This window comes from Myxocyprinus asiaticus, chromosome 37 (assembly GCF_019703515.2).
Source record: "Myxocyprinus asiaticus isolate MX2 ecotype Aquarium Trade chromosome 37, UBuf_Myxa_2, whole genome shotgun sequence".
In the NCBI taxonomy this organism is placed as follows: domain Eukaryota; kingdom Metazoa; phylum Chordata; class Actinopteri; order Cypriniformes; family Catostomidae; genus Myxocyprinus; species Myxocyprinus asiaticus.
Window position 1 is genome coordinate 27,396,944 of NC_059380.1, and position 18,776 is coordinate 27,415,719.

The following is an 18,776-nucleotide window of genomic DNA, read 5'->3' on the forward strand; positions in this document are numbered from 1 at the left end:
CCTAATTTTATTTCTTTAGACTCTCAAAGCTGTCACTTTGAAATGTATGCACTGTAGAAACTGGTGTGATTTGCTATTTATTTGTTGTAGGTTTTTTATTATGAAATTCTAGGGTTTGCAGTTTTTGCGTATAGTTGATGTATTACATGTCAATGAGGTTGTTTTTTTATTTTTTTATTTACAGTATGGTTCAAGTTTAATGTATAAGGAAGATTGTATATTTTTTGAAAACAGCATTTTTAATCACCTTTTGCCAATTTTACGTAAATGGTCCTGCAGTCTGGCAAATGCTATTTTTAAAAGTACAAATATTCCATGTAGTGTCTCAATTAATGAGGTTTTTAGTGCATACAAATGCATAATATTTATAAAAGAATTAGCAAAATGCTGTTTAAAATAGTTTTATGTGGAGTAAAGCATGTCACACCATAGGACATGAGAACTTTCCAATAGTTCATGTGTTCAGTATATGTTCAATTTGTTGATATCCCTCACAAACATTTCTCATAGCAATTCTCAAAAAAGTTGAAAATTCTCTCATCATTTACTCGCCCTCATGCCATCCCAGATGTGAATGACTTTCTTTCTTCTGCAGAACACAAACAAAGATTTTTAGAAGAATAGTCCAGCTCAGTAGGTCCATACAATGCAAATGGATGGTTACCAAAATTACCAGAAGCAATATGATACAGTATGTGTGGGAAAGAAACAGTTCAATATTAAAAAATATTTTTATTAAGAACATCAAGATTTGCATTCTCTGTGCAAATAGCCACCTACTGGGCAGGGAGGAGAATTTATAGTAAAAAAGGACTTTTTGATCTGTTTTTCACCCTCACCTATCATATCACTTCAAAAGATATAGATTTAACCACTGGAGACTTAGGGATTATTTTTATGCTGCCTTTTTATGTTTTTTTTTTACCCATTCAATTGCATTGTGAGGACCTACAGAGATGAGATTTTCTTCTAAAATCTTCGTTTGTGCTCAGCAGATGAAAGAAAGTCATACCAATTTGGGATGGCTTGAGGGTGAGTAAATGATGAGAACATTATTTCTTCCTGACCCAACCTAAAATGACTTTAGTTGTGTGTAAACTAATGTAATTAGGTTGATTCTGTCATTATGAAGGGATAGTTCATACAAAATTGCAAATTGTCCCCATTTACTCACCTTCATGTTATTCCAAACCCATATTTTTTTCTTTATTTCTTTCTTTTTTTCATTCGTGGAGCAAAAAAGGAGGTGTTAGGCAGAATGATAGCCTTAATAACCATTTACTTTCATTGTTTGGGGGAAGAAAAAATAAAGATGCAAAGAAAGTGAATGGGGACCAACACTGTCAGTTTAAAATATTCTTCCTAACATCTCCTTTTGTGTCCCGTGGAAGAAAGAAAGTCATAGATTTGGAACAACATGAGTGTTATATATATATATATATATAGCCATGGTATTTTAGTCATTTCTGTAAGGGAATGTTCAAAACAACAGTAAAGACTAAAATATGAAATGACGGACTGTATGAGAAATCATTTTGAGAATGATCTGGAAAATTCACTTGTGCTGTTGTTGATGTTATCATTGGAACACAGAATTGCCTTTGGCCTTATTGTGCAGTTTGGTCCCTTCTTGGCAGATATGGTGGACACACAGACGTTTGCCTGGCCCGTGGGGTTTGGTCTGAGTGCTCTGGAACTGCAGGAACTTGACGATAGCTCACACTCACTGGACATGAAGCCCTTCTCCATGCTGGACTACACCAATATATCTGGGATTGAGTATGAGCCGAGCCCACCACAGAACGAGATGCCACACATGATGGATCTAACACACATGTACAGCTACAGAACACAAGAGAACTACAGGGTACAAGAGAGCATCTACAGAGCTCATGAGAGCAATTACAGAGGGCAGGAAGGCAACTTCAGAGGGCAAGAGGGCAACTATAGAAGCCATGAATGCAACTACAGAGGGCAAGATAGCAGCTACTCTGAAGAGAGCATCTACAGAGCACAAGAATCCCAAAGTATGACAAGGTCTTAAATTCAGTGTTTGTGTATCAATGTTTGAAGGACATTTTTGTTTACTTATGTACGATAAATAATTTAGTACTGTTTTGGGTCGCCACTTGATGTCCAGTCTGGGTCCTGAAGTAAAACCAGTTGAGAATCAATGATTTAAAAGAGCTTTGTCAGACAAATACTCATATGGTAAAAATGTACATAATGCTTTTCCAGTAACACAGAGTATTCATGTAATTAATCAGTAGTTTTTAGTGTAATATTTAGAATAAACCAATATAGTAGTTGTATTTTCTGCGTGTTTTGATTGAATTCTTATTCTAAGCCTGCTTCATTCGGTCTGTTTTCAGATTCAGTCAAACTTGAACCCGAGTCCCCACCACAGTTTGCAGAGAACAGCCTGTCATTTTCCAAACCTCATGAAGACCCATCCACCTCAGTGTTAAATATTGAGTGTCGCGTGTGCGGGGACAAGGCCTCTGGCTTTCATTACGGTGTTCATGCCTGTGAGGGCTGTAAGGTACGGTTAGAAACTCAGTGTTTTCACACACCTGGTACCTGAATCTCATTTCAGTTTCTGTTACTTTAGACCCTGTTTGGTACTAGAATGAAAAAATGTCTCTCTGTAACAAATAAATACATTTTGATGGTTCATGCTCTTGAAACAATTAATAATATCAGCAAATTGATTTTGGAGCAACTCAGTATGTCTACTTTAACAGTGATGTGGCACAAATGCATCCAATCAGAACATGTTTGATGATTAAAAGGATAGTTCGCCCAAAAATTAAAATGCTCTCGTCATTTACTCACCCTTATGCCATCCCAGATGTGCATGACTTTCTGTCTTTTGCTGAACACAAACAAAGATTTATGGAAAAAAATCTCAGCTCTCTTGGTCCATTCAAAACAAGTGAATGGTGGCCAAAACTTTGCAGGTCCAAAAAACAATAAAGGCAGCAAAAACGTAATCCATAAGACTCCAGTGGTTAAATCCATGTCTTCAGAAGTGATATGATAGGTGTGGGTTAGAAACAGATAAATACTGAAGTCACTTTCTATTATCAATCTCCACTTTCACTTTCATAGTCTTCTTTTGTTTTTGGTGATTCGCATTATTCGTGCATTTTGCCACCTACTGGGCAGGGAGGAGAATTTAGAGTAAAAAAGGACATAAATATTGATCTGTGTTTTTACCCACACCTATCATATCACTTCTGAAGATATGGATTAAACTGCTGGAGTCGTATGGATTACTTTTATGCTGCCCTTATGTGCTTTTTGGAGCTTTAAAGCTCTGATAAGCATTCACTTGCATTGAATGGACCAATAGAGATATTTTTCTGAAAATCTTCATTTGTGTTCTGCCGAAGAAAGAAAATCATACACATCTGGGTTGGCACGAGGGTGAGTAAATGATCAGAGAATTTTCATTTTTGGGTGAACTATTCCTTTAACATGTTATGTGGAGTGGGATTTTGGAGCAATGATTGTTCACTGTGGGCAGGGCTGCCCAGTGTGACACAACAGAAATAGAAACCACCGAAACAATCTAAAAAATGTCCTGTCCCTTTTTCTTGTAGCATTCGTGGCTGGTTGACAAAAAGTCAGATTTACATGGAAGAGATAACTTTTATTGTTTGTCAATTTATTGTGCTGTGCTTAGTTAGGAGTCGTAGAGATGTGTAGGGTAAAAAAAAAAGTTTTGAATTAATTACAAGATATGCTGATTAATTAATCAAAATAATTGCATATAATGTGGGCTTTGAATTTAGGTGGTACTTCAAACTGGAATAGCTATGGTGGTAGGAAAAAATTCCTATTACAGAATTGTGTTGTTTTTTTAGAATTAATTGAACTAAATTAAAGCAGTAAATTGACAGCCCTAACGGACATTTGACATTTTTATCCAAACAAAGCGGCTTACATTACAAAGCAGTATAACAAAGGACAATCCTCCTGGAGCAACCTGAGGTTTAGTGTCTTAATCAAGGGCAGAATGGTGATAGCTTGTGGATCACACCATGCAGGTTTCAAACTCACCCCCCTTTGCTTTCCAGCTCAGATCTTTAGCCATCACGCCTCACCACCCACACAGGCAACAGCACGTTTGATACCTAAGAGCTTTGAACATTTGTATACGTTGATGCCCTGAACAACCTAAGCTCTTCCAGTCATTCTGATAAATTTAGAACATTGAACCTCTAATTCATTCTCAGACATGCAGATGAGGTCAGAAACTGCCCTACCATGCCTGAAGCACCTAAACCTGTCTGACACTTCAACCACGAAACCCTCGGCAAGTTTCCACTGTGGCAGAAATATGTATGGGCAGAAAGATATGTCTGAATAAGAATAATCATGTGAGTGGGTGACCCAGACATCTCAGGTGCACATAACTCCCACATACTCAACAGATATATGGTTTTGATGATACATCTTACAGAAATACTCCATATCTTTCAAAACAGAGTATGATGTACATTGATCACTCATGAAAAGCATTGATGCAAAGAATCTGTAACAGGATTATCCTTTAAAATATGCAAACCTTGTGGTGTACCACATCCCTTGTTCATATGCTGCATTCTTTGAAAAAAGGACTGCACTAGAACTTTTTAATCTGTAGGCAAATTGTATGAAAAACACAGTTCGGAACATGTTACATTTCAAATGTTCCTTTAATACTGTACTTTAACTAAAATTGGTACAACCACATTATGTTTCATAAGAGTAATTGGCTAAATGCAGGTCTTGTTCCACTAGCCCATCACTTAACAATGTGAAGAATGCTTAAAAATGGGTTCAGCCAATTTATTGTTTGATAATACAAAGCCACGGTTTTGCACCTTACTATTTATATCATTGGCTTCTGATGTTTCTAAATTTAAAATCAAGAGGCACAGTAAATGTTTGAAAAACATCCTCTTTTTAAAGGCTTTTTCCTGTGTGCATGTTTCTCACATCTGTATGAATTTTGTACTTACTAAAAATACTGCACGTAGCTGGCCTGTGACTATGCGAGTATCTAAAAATGTACCAAAAATAGATTTGGTCAATGTCTTTTTACACCTTGTATTGTTTCCACTTTAAACACTCTTAACGGATGCGCTTAGAATCTGCCCTGATGGAAATCTTTTGGGTTATGTGTATTATTATCATTTAGGAGCATACTAGTTTATGTTTGTCGGGGTCTATCCATATGGATTTTTACAATATTTGTGCCTTTAAGTCTTGATTACGCTTATTCATAACTTCATGTCAAATCAAAGGAAACCAAGAATTGTTTTCTGGCCAAAGTCCAAAGCAGGCAGTACTTGTCTTTCTTAATCATATATTATTAAGATAAAGGCTTGCTTATCATGAGACCTCAGGTTATCTTTGGGGGCATAATGACTCAAGTGGCATATTGTAAGTAATCTCTAAAAGGGCCTGTGGTTTACTTGTTGGATTAAAGCATAACCTTTAAGGCACAGATTTACACTGAGGTAGATTAGAGAGTATCTTATGTATTTTACAATATCTATATTCTTTGCAATGCAAGCAGTTGGCAGGGGCAGGGGCAGGGGTAGTGGTGGCTCAGCAGTTAAGGCTCTGGGTTATTGATCAGAAGATTGGGGGTTCAAGCCACAGCACTGCCAAGATACCACTGTTGGACCCTTGAGCAAGGCCCTTGACCCTATCTGCTCCAGGGGCACTCTATCATGGCTGACCCTGCACTCTGACCCCAGCTTAGCTGGGATATTTGAAAAAAAGAATTTCACTGTATATGTGCAAAATGTATAATGTGTGATAAATAAATAAAATTATTAATTAATTATTAATTATTAGTTCCAAAATGTATTTGTTATTCTAAGAAGCTATTTATTCAAATATTTTTGTCTAACCTAATGTAGATTGATTCATTTATATATATATATATATATATATATATATATATATATATATATATATATATATATATATACACTGTATGTATACTGTGTATATATACATATATATTTTTCAGTTAAAGCAATTTCTGCATTGCTACTGACACCAAACAGAACTGAAAAAAAATTACTATTTTCAAACCAGTTTCCTGAACTCTCCCCCATCTGCCATTGGGCAATTCAAAATAACAGTCCCTGCCCAAACTCAGGGGATTCTCAAACAAACAAAGCAATGTCATCACAGAACCACAATGTTTACACTTTTGGGATAAATCAACCTTACCTACCAATGGCTTATGTATCGTAGCCTATCCACATTGAGCTTGGATAAGAGAACAAATTTTATCATAGAAAAAGTACACACTTCACCTTTAGGGGAATAGTTCACCCAAAACTGAAAATTCTCAAATACTCTCATCATTTACTCCAGTACCGCCACTCCCTATACGCATATTACTCAGTCTGCATAGGGCACCAACTCCCTAGAGGGGGCACCATTTTACACTAGGGGGCACCAGAAACTCCACCGGCTGCCATTCCTCTCACATTATACCTTAGTGAAGGACCAGATAGCAATCATGAAACACAGACGACTGTCTCGCACCTCACACCACATCATTTTAGAAGAATATCTCAGCTCTGTAGGTCCATACAATGCAAGTGAATGGTGGCCAGAACTTTGAAGCTCCAAAAATCACATATAGGCAGCATAAAAGTAATCTACACAACTTCAGTGATTAAATCCATATCTTCAGAAGTGATATGATAGATGCAGGTGAGAAACAGATCAATATTTAAGTCGCTTTTTTACTATTAATCTCCATCTTTGACCAGCCCTGACCAGTAGGAAGCTATATGCATGAAGAATATGGAAATGAAAGTGAAAGTGGAGATTTATAGTAAAAAAATTACTTAAATATTTGTCTGTTTCTCATCCACACCTATCATATCACTTCAGAAGACATCGATTAAACCACTGGAGTCTTATGGATTGCTTTTATGCTGCTTTTATGTGCTTTTTGGAGCTTTAAAGTTTTGGTTACCCTTCACTTGCATTGTATCAACCTACAAAGCTGAGATATTCTTCTAAAAATCTTCGTTTGTGTTCTGCAGAAGAAAGAAAGTCATACACATCTGGGATGGCCTGAGGGTGAGTAAATGATGAGAGAATTTTCACTTTTGGGTGAACTATCCCTTTAAGGACCTTTTTCTACCTGATCTGAACCTTAAAAATGATTTTGTGGGTGTAGTCAGATTGATTCAGTCATTCAGTTTAAAAATAATATTTTTGTCTTGAGTAAAACCATATGTGGCAGTTTAGATATTACCACACAAATATTTTAGGTTAACTTACAAAAATGGTTTCCCCTTTTAGAGGATCACCTAAAAAAAAACAGTGTTGTACTATTAGTGTCGAACTGACTGATATAGGGGCTGTTATGAGTTCAGACGGCTGGTCTATAGAAACTGGTATTGTGATTCTTGACAATGAGCTGAATAGATCAGATACTTTTTTTTAAAGAATTCATACAAGGCATCAGGAAAAAGCCTATTCCCCTTCCTTCCTAACAACATTCCTCTTTTTTTTATTTTGGCAGGGATTCTTCCGTAGAACCATTCGGTTGAAGCTCGTCTATGACCACTGCGACCTGCACTGCCGTATCCACAAGAAGAGTCGCAACAAGTGCCAGTACTGCCGTTTTCAGAAGTGCCTGATGGTTGGCATGTCACACAATGGTGAGATGCCACTGCCCACAGAGCAGTCTGAAAATGAACTCATGAGAAAGGCCCAAGAGTTTCACAGAACTGGTTTCTGTTTGAACCACTCGAGGCAAACTCTTCTAAACGCTACGCCTCCTGAGGCAAATGCGCTTAGCCTCGTATGCCTTGTTGTTTCCTTTGTGTGGTCTCCTGCTGCAACATATGTGGCATTTCTGTCAGAAGGTGCACAGATCTTGTGTATGCGTGTGTACAAGAGTGTGTGTGTGTGTGCTGCCTCAGGGTTTAAAGCAACTTCCCTCACAGAGTGACACCTTACTTGCAACCCTGCAACCACATAAGTCCTGGTTAAAACACCTTTGCGTGGAACACCACTTTTCAATACTTTAATCTCAAGATCATAGTTACAAACTATATGTGGGCAGTTAATAAATAAAAATACTTTTTGTGTGACAATAGCAGTTTAAAAGTGATCAGAAATGTTAGTCAAAGAGATTGACAAAGTAAAACAGGTTTCCCGTTATAAAAAAAACCAAAAAAAAACATGCTTGTATATACTGTATATACATATAAAAAAATTCATATGTGTAAATATTATATATACTGTATATATGTATAAAGTGTGTGTATGTATGTATGTATATATATATATATACAGTATATATATATATATATATATATATATATATATATAATATATATATATATATATAATATGTATACATATGAATATTTCGTATATAACTCTTTTATCAACATAAAGATTTTAGGTTAAAACAAGTATGATTCCATAAGTAAAAGTGTATATTTTAGATGCTGTGACTGGTCACCATTTCTTTTAAATTTATTACCATTTAATCAAATTTTTTCCTTCACTGGTCTTCATGCACATTGTAGTGGTTGGTTGAAATCTGGCTGGGATTTGTCTGCCTGTCTCTTTTATCAATGATTCATGAAAGCGTGGACTGACTGCCACAAACATGCTGTGTCACTCGCTCGGGCATCTGGCCAAGCCGTACAGCAGGACAAAGGTGGTGAGACATACGCTGGTTTACCAAAGGTGTGATAGTTACGCACATGTTGTATCAATTAAAATCATTTTGAAGCATGTTGGGGCACATCCATGAAAGACACTGTTTACTTCCTACCATTAAGAATATTAGATAACTTCTGACATTTTGGTTAAAAAGAGCGTGGGTTAGAAACTTTAGATGTCACATTTACAAACTCTTTCCGACCCCCAAAGTCAAATAATGAAATCAGACAAGGGAAAATCTTGATCAAAGGTTTCCAAAAACTTTTCATGAATACACACAAACACATAGAATTAAAGGGTTAGTTCACCCAAAATTGAAAAGTCTCATTATTTACTCACCCTCATGTTGTTCCAAACCCTGCATGACTTTCTTTCTGTTCTGGGTCTGTTAAGCTCCAAAATGACAACAAAGCACCACAGATATTCTCTGAAAATCTTCCCCTTCACTTTAGGTCTGAAATATGCTGCCATTAAATGACATTTGGTCATGAGACATGAGAACTAATGCCGTTCACGCACCTCTTTTGTAATTCTGTTTCAGAGCTTCAGTGGAGGGGAAGATTTTCAGTGAATAATGACTTACATTTCTGTCTGCTCCTCACACAAAGCTATGGACTAAGCAAATGGACTACTTGTATGATACTTTAAATTATTTTAATGGTTATTTTGGAGCTTGACAGCCCCAGTTCCCATTTACTTTCATTATATGGAAAAGAGTGGCTGGAATATTCTTTAACAAATCACCTTTTGAGTTCCAAAGAACAAAGAAAGTTTGAAGCAACAAGGTGAGTGCATTTTGGGTAAACTATTCCTTTAATATTGCCATTTAAATTTTGAAATGAAATGTCTTCTGGGTGGTTTTTCATATTTCCTGTCTAACTGGCCTGAAAACCTGCCCAAGGTTTATCGGAAGACACTAAAAAACATACATTTCAGCAATAATTGAAATCTTTCAGAGTTCATATTCAGGGTAACATTATGTCTTAATGCGTTAGAGGTTTAGATGGGTTTACAATTGGGTATGTCCTTGTTTCAGTTGCCTTTGATCACATCACCCGACCTAGATTCAACTGAAATAGTTATGAGTTTCACAAAATTGAGATTACAATGCACAGATTAATTTGGTATTAGATGGTTGTGGTAGCATTAGAAGCTGTATAAACTACACAGACATGTGAAGGCATCATCATAAAACATCAGCACATCATCCATGCTGCAAATATACAATGAGTATATTTATATCAATAACATAGTTTATATAATCACATCAAATTTATATAATCCATTTTCAAACATTTAATTGAAGTGTGTAATTTCTGTGCCACTAGCAGCACCAGATGAAATGGCAATTTTTTTTCCTATAATTTTTTATTTTAATTATTTTTTATTTTTGCATTATTTATGACCAAAAAATAAATACTTCAGTAATGGGGCAATTACTGTTTACTTATAGTTGACTCTGCATGCACATTAAACTGGAGGAAGTATTTTATCATGCAAATTACACGCTTTACCTTTAAATCTTAGATCTTAAATGGTCAGGAACCATGAGCAAGCAAAGAAATTGAAAAATGGCTAAAACTCCGAAATTAAAAACAAAACCAATTGCTTAATTATCAAAGTTGTATTTTTGACTGCATGTAGGCATTGTGGCTTTATATTGTACACTATAGTAAAAACTATAAGAGACAGTCTGTCCCATTCTTTAGGTAATTATTACATATAGAACCAGGGAGTGTCAGTGTGTGTATCTGAGTAGTGACAGAGTAGTGTAAAGAAATATGTCAAGATTACTGGAGGTGCGGCTATTACAATCTGATGCAATGCTGCACTGAAAACATCATTTTGTCATATGTATTCCAAGTTTACTGTCTTAAACTTTAAGTTTTAGTATGAAAATACAGAAATTTGATTAGATTTTAACAAAAAAAAAAACATCATAACTCACATAATACTTAAAGGGATAGTTCACCCAAAAATGAAAATTCTCGCATTATTTACACACCCTAATGCCATCCCAGATGTGTATGAATTTCTTTCTTCTGCAGAACTCAAATTAAGATTTTTAAAAGAATATCTCAGCTCTGTAGGTCCATACAATGCAAGTGAATGGTGACCAAAACTTTAAAGCTCCAAACGACTCCAGTGGATAAATCCATATCTTCTGAAGCGATATAATATGTGTGGATGAGAAACATGTAAATATTTAAGTCATTTTTACTATAAATCTCCACTTAAACTTTCACTACAACAATCTTCTTTTGTTTTTTAGCAATTTGCATTCGTTGTGCATTTCACCACCTACTAGTAGGGGCTGGTTAAGGTGGAGATTTATTGTAAATAAGAACTTAAATGTTGATCTGTTTCTTGCACACACCCATTATATTGCTTCAAAATATAGGGATTTAACCACTGGAGTTGTATGGGTTACTTTTAGGCTGTCTTTATGGGATTTTTGGAGATTCATAGTTCTGGCCACCATTCACTTGCATTGTATGGACCTACAGAGCTGAGATATTCTTCTAAAAATCTTCATTTGTGTTCTGCAGAAAAAGATGACACATCTATAAACAAATACTGACAGAATTTTAATTTTTGGGTGAACTATCCCTTTGAAATGTTCCTTTTTCAAATGATCATAATGACCTGTGCTAACATACCAAAACACTAAAAACAAACTCCCTGTCTTTGACTCCCACTCATATCCCCACAGACCAAAAATGTTAGCAAAGACTGTAAACATGTTGGATCTGGGACTTGGGGTGGGTTTAACTGTCTATTTGTTTGTTTTTTTCCCAGCCATTCGCTTTGGTCGGATGCCCCAGGCCGAGAAAGAAAAGCTCTTGGCAGAGTTCTCCACTGACATAGATCACATGCACCCAGAGTCGGCCGATCTCAGGACCCTGGCCCGGCATCTGTACGAATCCTATCTGAAGTACTTCCCCCTGACTAAAGCCAAGGCCAGGGCCATACTCTCAGGAAAGACCAGTGACAATGCAGTGAGTATGCTTTTTCATTGCTTGTGACTTTTTCATGGCAACCATGCTTAGATCCACACCAAAACAATTGGATGGCCTGATTGCACCCTGATACTGTTTGCTTGTGGTGAGAATGCAGTCCGACTCAGTGCACCAAAGAACCAATCAATATTCCTATGATAACCATGAGCATACCTCATGGACCTTTGGAGATGAAATCTGTGGGTCAGCATGTGCATATCACTGTAATTCATAATCAAGGTGCAACTTTTCCTCTGAAAATGTTTTTTAATGACTCTTCTTAGAAAGAGGTGCATGGCAATATTGTTTTCCAGATTTTAACTTGAGCCCTCGGTACATAAACAGTGCAAACTTCCTCACACTTGACACACATGCAGAGCATGTTTACATGCATCAAGCGCAAGGAAGTGTAATCAAGTTTCAAATCATGAATTATTTTTGTGTGTGTGTCTGTGTGTGAAAAAAATCACAATAATTTGTGTTTCTCACACAAAGCTATCAAATGGATTTAGAAGACTTTCAATGTAGTTTAGACTATGAAAAATAAGTCTCCTTTTGTGTTCAACGGAAGAAGAAAAAAAAACATGTTCTGTGAGATCCATGTTCTGTACACCTTAAACACGTGCAGGAATTCAAAACCAACATAGATAGCACTGTAGTTGTCTAGACATAACATGAAGAACAGCACACTTGAATTGAAGCATACCCAAGGTTGAAATTCAGGTTTGCAACGTCAACCTGTCATGTGACTAGGCACATAGATAATCTTACCCATGCCTTCATCATATCTTGTGATTTATAGCTTTGTTACTGAGGATAAGAATCATAAATTACATTTTAGTTTAACTCGTAGATTGTTTAAAGTAACATGCTTATAACGAATGTATATAGTCCTAAAAAGTACTTGGACACTTCTGCAACGCTTAAAAATGTATGAAAGTCTTTGTATTATTTAGCAAAATGTCAAACCATGTGGATTTATTTCAAAGCATTATTTTCAAGCAAACCGATTCACAAAAAGAAGTTTGCTACAGTAGCTTTAAAATGATAAAACATGTACTTTTTAAAATGAGGACAAGTATTGTGACAGTTTGTGGTTTTCAAACATTAGGGGAACATGTGCAAGTTCATGTAAAATTTCATCTAATGTAATGACGTTGATGCATTTTTAAGTTTTTATTCATGTTGTCTTAGACTTACACTGACAACTAGTGGTGTGGATGCAGCATCTTTTAAATGCAATAGTTTTCAGTTACTGATGTCATTGTAGAAATTCACTATTCACAGTCTACCAGGATTCATTTCATCCTTGAGTGAAGGTGTCCAATAGCAGGGCTGTTACTGAGAATAAGCATGTAGTAGTATTCGGCTGGTCATGTGATTCTAACATGGCAGCCCCCATGAGGGAACCTTCTCCATGTCGTATAAAACAGCTTTTATAAGGTTACTGATATGACTAGAGTCCTTATCTCATGTGAGTGGTCATGATTTTATACATATGCTTCAAAATAACAATTAATTGCTTTAGAAGTAAAACTTTTCAAATGAGGAATACATTTCTGAGTGAACCTTTAAGTGTCTAAAAGTGCTCAAATACTTTTTGTGTTTAATTCAACATAGCACACAACTCAGTCATAAAAAGACTGCATCACATGTCTTTAACAAGAGATATGACCAAGGCTGTTAGGTGCTTGTTTTGACTAACACAGCCAATAATATGTGTGGAATGATACCAAACAGCTGCTCTTTCCAGAGGGGGGAAATATTTATAAAGGCACAAGCTGCAGAAAGACAATCCTATAAAAATAATATATTTTAAAAAATCATAGCTATAACTCTATATCTATTCCTTCCTTCCTAAATCATGTTTTATTAGTTCAATATAAAGGGCATGTTCACTCAACTGAAAGGAAGTTGACACAAAATGAAAATCATCTAGGAATCTCAGAGATCATGTTTTCTATTCAAATACAAGAGTAAACATTCAGAGGAATTAGAAAAGATTCCAAGACCTCAGGTTTAACAGCTAAATTCTTGATTCGGTTGTTTTGTTTACATTGATAAACCCATTCTACAATGGAATTGCTCTGACTGAAGTTATTACTGAGTAAGGTCAGAAACGTTCTCTGTGCAAATTTGCTAACGCAGATATGAATATTAGGCCAACGTATTGCAAGTGTGTGGTCCTGTTGTACATACTTAAGGGGATAGTTCACCTAAAAATGAAAATTCTCTCATCATTAACTAACCCTCATGCCATACCAGATGTGCATGACTTTCTTTCTTCTGCTTAACACAAATGAAGATTTTCAGAAGAATATCTCAGCTCTGTTAGCCCTCACAATGCAAGTGAATGGGTACCAAAATTTTGAAACTCTAAGATGCACATAAAGGCAGCATAAAAGTAATCCATACGACTCCAGTGGTTAAACCCATATCTTCAGAAGCAATATGATAGGTCTAGGTGATAAACAGATCAATATTTAATTTTGATTACTTTAAACTTTATTACTATAAATTCTCCTCCCCAACCATTAGGGGGTGATATGCATGAAGAATGGAATCACCAGAAACAAAAGAAGAAGAATGTGAAAGTGGAGATTTATAGTAAAAAGGGACTTAAACATTAATCTGTTTCCCACCCACACCTATCATATCACTTCTGAAGATATAGATTTAAACACTGGAGTCGAATGGATTACTTTTATGCTGCCTTTATGTGCTTTTTGAGCTTACAAATGTTGGGACCCTTTGTGAGAACCAACAGAGCTGTGGTATTCTTCTAAAAATGTTCATTTGTGTTCAGCAGAAGAAAGAAAGTCACACATCTGGGATGGCATGAGTGTGAGTAAATGATGAGGCAGTTTTCATTTTTGGATTAACTATTCCTTTAATGTGCATTCTTGCATTCATTTCAGATATCTGTGCCAATAAACAGCATGTGTTAATATTATTATTCAGGTTGCTAGCTATGAACATGTTGACTTTATCTTGTTCAGCAAGATTATTTCCAAAAGGGTGCTCCGACATGACAATAGTTGACCCGAAACAGAAGACTAACCATAGAAGAAGACAGTTAATGTTAATGCGTGCTCTAGCACCCCTTGTGGCAACATTGAGAATGCAATGTGTACTTCCGTTACACTATAAATTTTAGTCAGACACATTTTGGAATGCAACGACAAATGAAACCGAGCTTGTGTAGCGAAAAGCATATGTGATCACATTTTTGCGTAGAGTATGTTCTGGGCCTAAATCTCTGCCATGAAACCAGTTGAGAAAACTTGAAAGGTCCACATTCAAACAATCCAAAAAAATGTATTGATATACAGTATATTTAGAAAAGCACTACTTTTTAGGTCATTCTCATAATGTTTACAGCAATTTCTTTTCCAGTAATCTCAATCTTCAGTGACAACATGTTACGTTTTCTGATCTTATTTTGAATTGGTGTCTCTTCTTGTTTCACAGCCTTTCGTTATTCACGACATGAAGTCTCTGATGGAAGGAGAGCAGATGATTAACTGCAGACAGATGCCCGTACAGGACGACCGAAGAGCCGACATGGGCATCATGCACGAGGTGGAGCTTCGTTTCTTCCATAGCTGCCAATCGCGATCGGCCGAAGCCGTCAGTGAAGTCACTGAATTCGCAAAGAGCATCCCCGGCTTCGTGAACCTGGACTTGAACGACCAAGTGACGCTTTTGAAGTATGGCGTTATTGAAGTTCTCATCATCATGATGGCACCTCTCATGAACAAAGATGGCACGCTCATCTCGTACGGCCAGATCTTCATGACTCGTGAGTTCCTCAAGAGCTTGCGCAAGCCCTTCTGTGAAATGATGGAGCCCAAGTTTGAGTTCTCTGTCAAATTCAACATGTTGGAGTTGGATGACAGTGACATGGCGCTGTTCCTGGCTGTTATCATCTTGAGTGGAGGTGGGTCTTTCTTCAAGAAGCCAAATTTCATGATATTTCTTCAGTTAAGAAGCAAAAAACTAGGACTAAAATTTACAGAAATGCATTGATTTACCTGTGCATCAACCTTGGTCATATTGCTAAACATAGGCGTATGTTCAATTATATGAAAATAAAACAAACAATATATTAACTTAATTGTAATTAAATCAGTCAGTGTATTTGATCTTTTTCATTATCATATTGTAAGGGTAAAAAATGACAACATCAACCTAATTCACATTTTTACTGTAAATGCAACCACAAGCTCAGTGACTCATACAGTATCATGGGCTGATCATGTGATTTGAGGTTGTGTCATACCTCCACTTCTATTTAAATAAAAAAAGTGAGTTTATATTTGACTCATTCTGAACATTGATCTGACTTTATCATTACGATTGTTTTATTCACACTTCACAGTAGGGTTTGAAAGCACCAATGCAGTTATTTTATTGGTCACATCAAGGCCATTTAATAAAATCTCATCCTTGAACCTTGATGATTCAAAGTCATGAAGCTATGTGAAAATGAACATCAGTTAATATCATATATTATTATTTATGAAGTGGGGACCATGGATCATTGGTAGATCATGTCATATTTCACCCCAAAATCGAAATAAATTAAGTATATTTTTCCCAAATTCTTAATGCAAAAGTACAAAAAAATCAAATGTAAAAAAAAAAAAAAAAAATGAAAACAATAATTTTATATTCTTTGAATGTTCAGTTACAATTGCAATACATATTTGTTGTATTGAATTTAATGTGTGTGTGTATATATATATATAAATATATAAGATATGTCCATACAGGATGATTTTTATTACTGTATTAAAGTAATTTTCAGAGATTTTTCCCACATTACAGTTAAGACTATTATTATTAACATCAGCATAAATTCTTAAAATTGTACTTTACAAATGTACTTTACTGTTAAAATAATATATAATTTTTTGCATTACAGTAATAACAAGGATGAGATTTTTCACAAAAGATTTTTTTTATTTTTCATGAAAATAATGTCACATTGCAAACGAAATCTTAATGGTCCTCAAAATTGGCTTCATTTGATTTAAATATCTAACTGGCATACTGTAATTCTCTGAAAAATGAATGTTTATTTTGACCACTGTCATGAAACTGTAAATAAATTCAAAAACTGAAACATCTTCCAATCTTGTTCCCCCCCTGGCAGATCGACCAGGACTATTGAACGTCAAGCCCATTGAAGACCTACAGGAGACTGTTCTTCATTCTCTGGAGCTCCAGCTGAAGATGAACCATCCAGATTCTCTCCAGCTGTTCGCCAAAGTTCTACAGAAGATGACTGATCTACGACAGCTGGTGACCGACCAAGTTCAGTTGATCCAGCTACTGAAAGAGACCGAGGTTGACTGGTGCTTACACCCACTTCTGCAAGAGATTATGAGAGACTTGTACTAGTTTGTGGTTTGCTGATTTTGAGTTTTGGTGTACTGCTTTTAAGTAGGGGTGATGTTTTTGCACTGTTTCAAACCTTTGTCGACAGAGAAACTAGAACAGAGTGTTACTTGTTCAGCAGTGACCGCTTTGTGATTCGTTTCTGTCTTACAAAACAAAAAGTGTCATTTGGTGCCCATTGCATGGACCCTGGTTAAAGAGGGCCGAACCACTGTGAATCTGTTTTACCAGGTGAAATAAAACTGCACTTGTTTTTTTGCAGTCCTAGTCAGTACTGATAAATCCATGGACATAAAAGTGACACTCCATTTTTAATAGAAAAAATCAAACATGTTATAAACAGTGTGGTTCATTTTCAGCCAATATCAGTAAGTGCCACCTACATTATATGTCCGCAGGGTTTTTCATGTAGGACTGCAATAAAAGTTACTTGTTTTTGTCAGAGAACTGAAAACCTTAACGAACTAAAAACATTCTGCCGCTACTTTTGAATGTACCAAAGAATTTATTTTCAGACTATGCACACCTTGTATGAAAGGTAAATTCAAATTTATAAATATGCAGCGCCTTCACACTGATATATGTCAGAACTAAGTATTCACGCTTTCTTTTAGATTTTTTCTTTTATTTTATTTTACATTGAACAAATAAAAAAGATTTTGTTTTTTCTCAGTTTAAATATGTTGTCTTTTACATTTATGAGTTTTGGAAATTTTTTATGTAGATACTGTGAGCAACTTTTTTTTCTTCTTCTTTATTGTTCTCAGTCAGGAATTAAAAGTTATTTTCCAAATCAAGCCTTAATTTCTGACTTTAATTCCTCAAAAATATATGTAAATATGAAAAAAAAAAAAAAATTACAAATATTTTAAAAGATCTTTTGCGCATTTTAAATGGTTTGTAAACCGTTGAATGTCAATTGTATTTGAATATGTAAATAAATATTTTCAAACTATTTTTCTTGGTTCACTGAATTAACATTGTAGATTTTTTTTACATTTGAGTACTTTTGATTGACATATTACATGCTCAAGTTGTTGCATGTTTTTCATAGAAACCTGCATGCCTGCACTGTTCTTTTAAATTAATGTCTTTTTTTTTTTTTTTTCGTTTTGAGTGGGCATGGTATGTGCGGTCCCATAACACGCAAAGCTACTTTGCAGCCATTACATCATCCTTTTCTTGCATGTCTCTCTGAACACACCCTATTGTGATTGCAAAATGTGAACTTCACTACACCCAGCAGTAGATACATATCTCCTGTGACAAAATATAATTTCCAGATGCTTAACAGGAATATTCCTTTTTGATAGTTCCTTTTGAGTTAATTGTGTCTCTATGAAAAAAAAAAAGAAAGAAAATACATGAATTATAAAGATAGTGTTCTATTTTATGGCTTTTTTCAGGGAGGTCATGAAAGGGGGAAGTTGAAAACTGGCGAAAGCTATCCATCAGTTTTTTTTTTGTTTTTGTTTTTTTTACATTTCCACTGCTGATAGATGTCTCCATAATCTCTTTCACAATTGTCTTTGGGCTTAAAAAAAAAAAAAACTTCAGAACAAAAGTGAGTGACTTTAAAGAATGAGTTATTAATTACTCACCCTCACACCGTTCCAAGCCCATATGAATTTTTTTTCTTCTATGGAACTCAAAAGCAGAATTTTT

General features: G+C 35.6%; 1 protein-coding gene across 3 annotated transcripts in view; it reads left to right on the plus strand.

The window, feature by feature from the left end:
• Positions 1 to 18,066, plus strand: part of LOC127427834 (peroxisome proliferator-activated receptor gamma-like) — a 41,470-nt gene extending 23,404 nt beyond the window's left edge. For all 3 annotated transcript variants that reach the window (XM_051675654.1, XM_051675653.1, XM_051675655.1), the window contains exons 2-7: positions 1,638 to 2,027; positions 2,373 to 2,542; positions 7,553 to 7,691; positions 11,509 to 11,708; positions 15,180 to 15,648; positions 16,867 to 18,066. In XM_051675654.1, coding sequence (XP_051531614.1) covers positions 1,640 to 2,027; positions 2,373 to 2,542; positions 7,553 to 7,691; positions 11,509 to 11,708; positions 15,180 to 15,648; positions 16,867 to 17,114 — 1,614 coding nt within the window. In that variant the 5' untranslated portion in view covers positions 1,638 to 1,639 and the 3' untranslated portion in view covers positions 17,115 to 18,066. The remainder of the gene's footprint in view (positions 1 to 1,637; positions 2,028 to 2,372; positions 2,543 to 7,552; positions 7,692 to 11,508; positions 11,709 to 15,179; positions 15,649 to 16,866) is intronic.
• Positions 18,067 to 18,776: the final 710 nt, after the last annotated feature.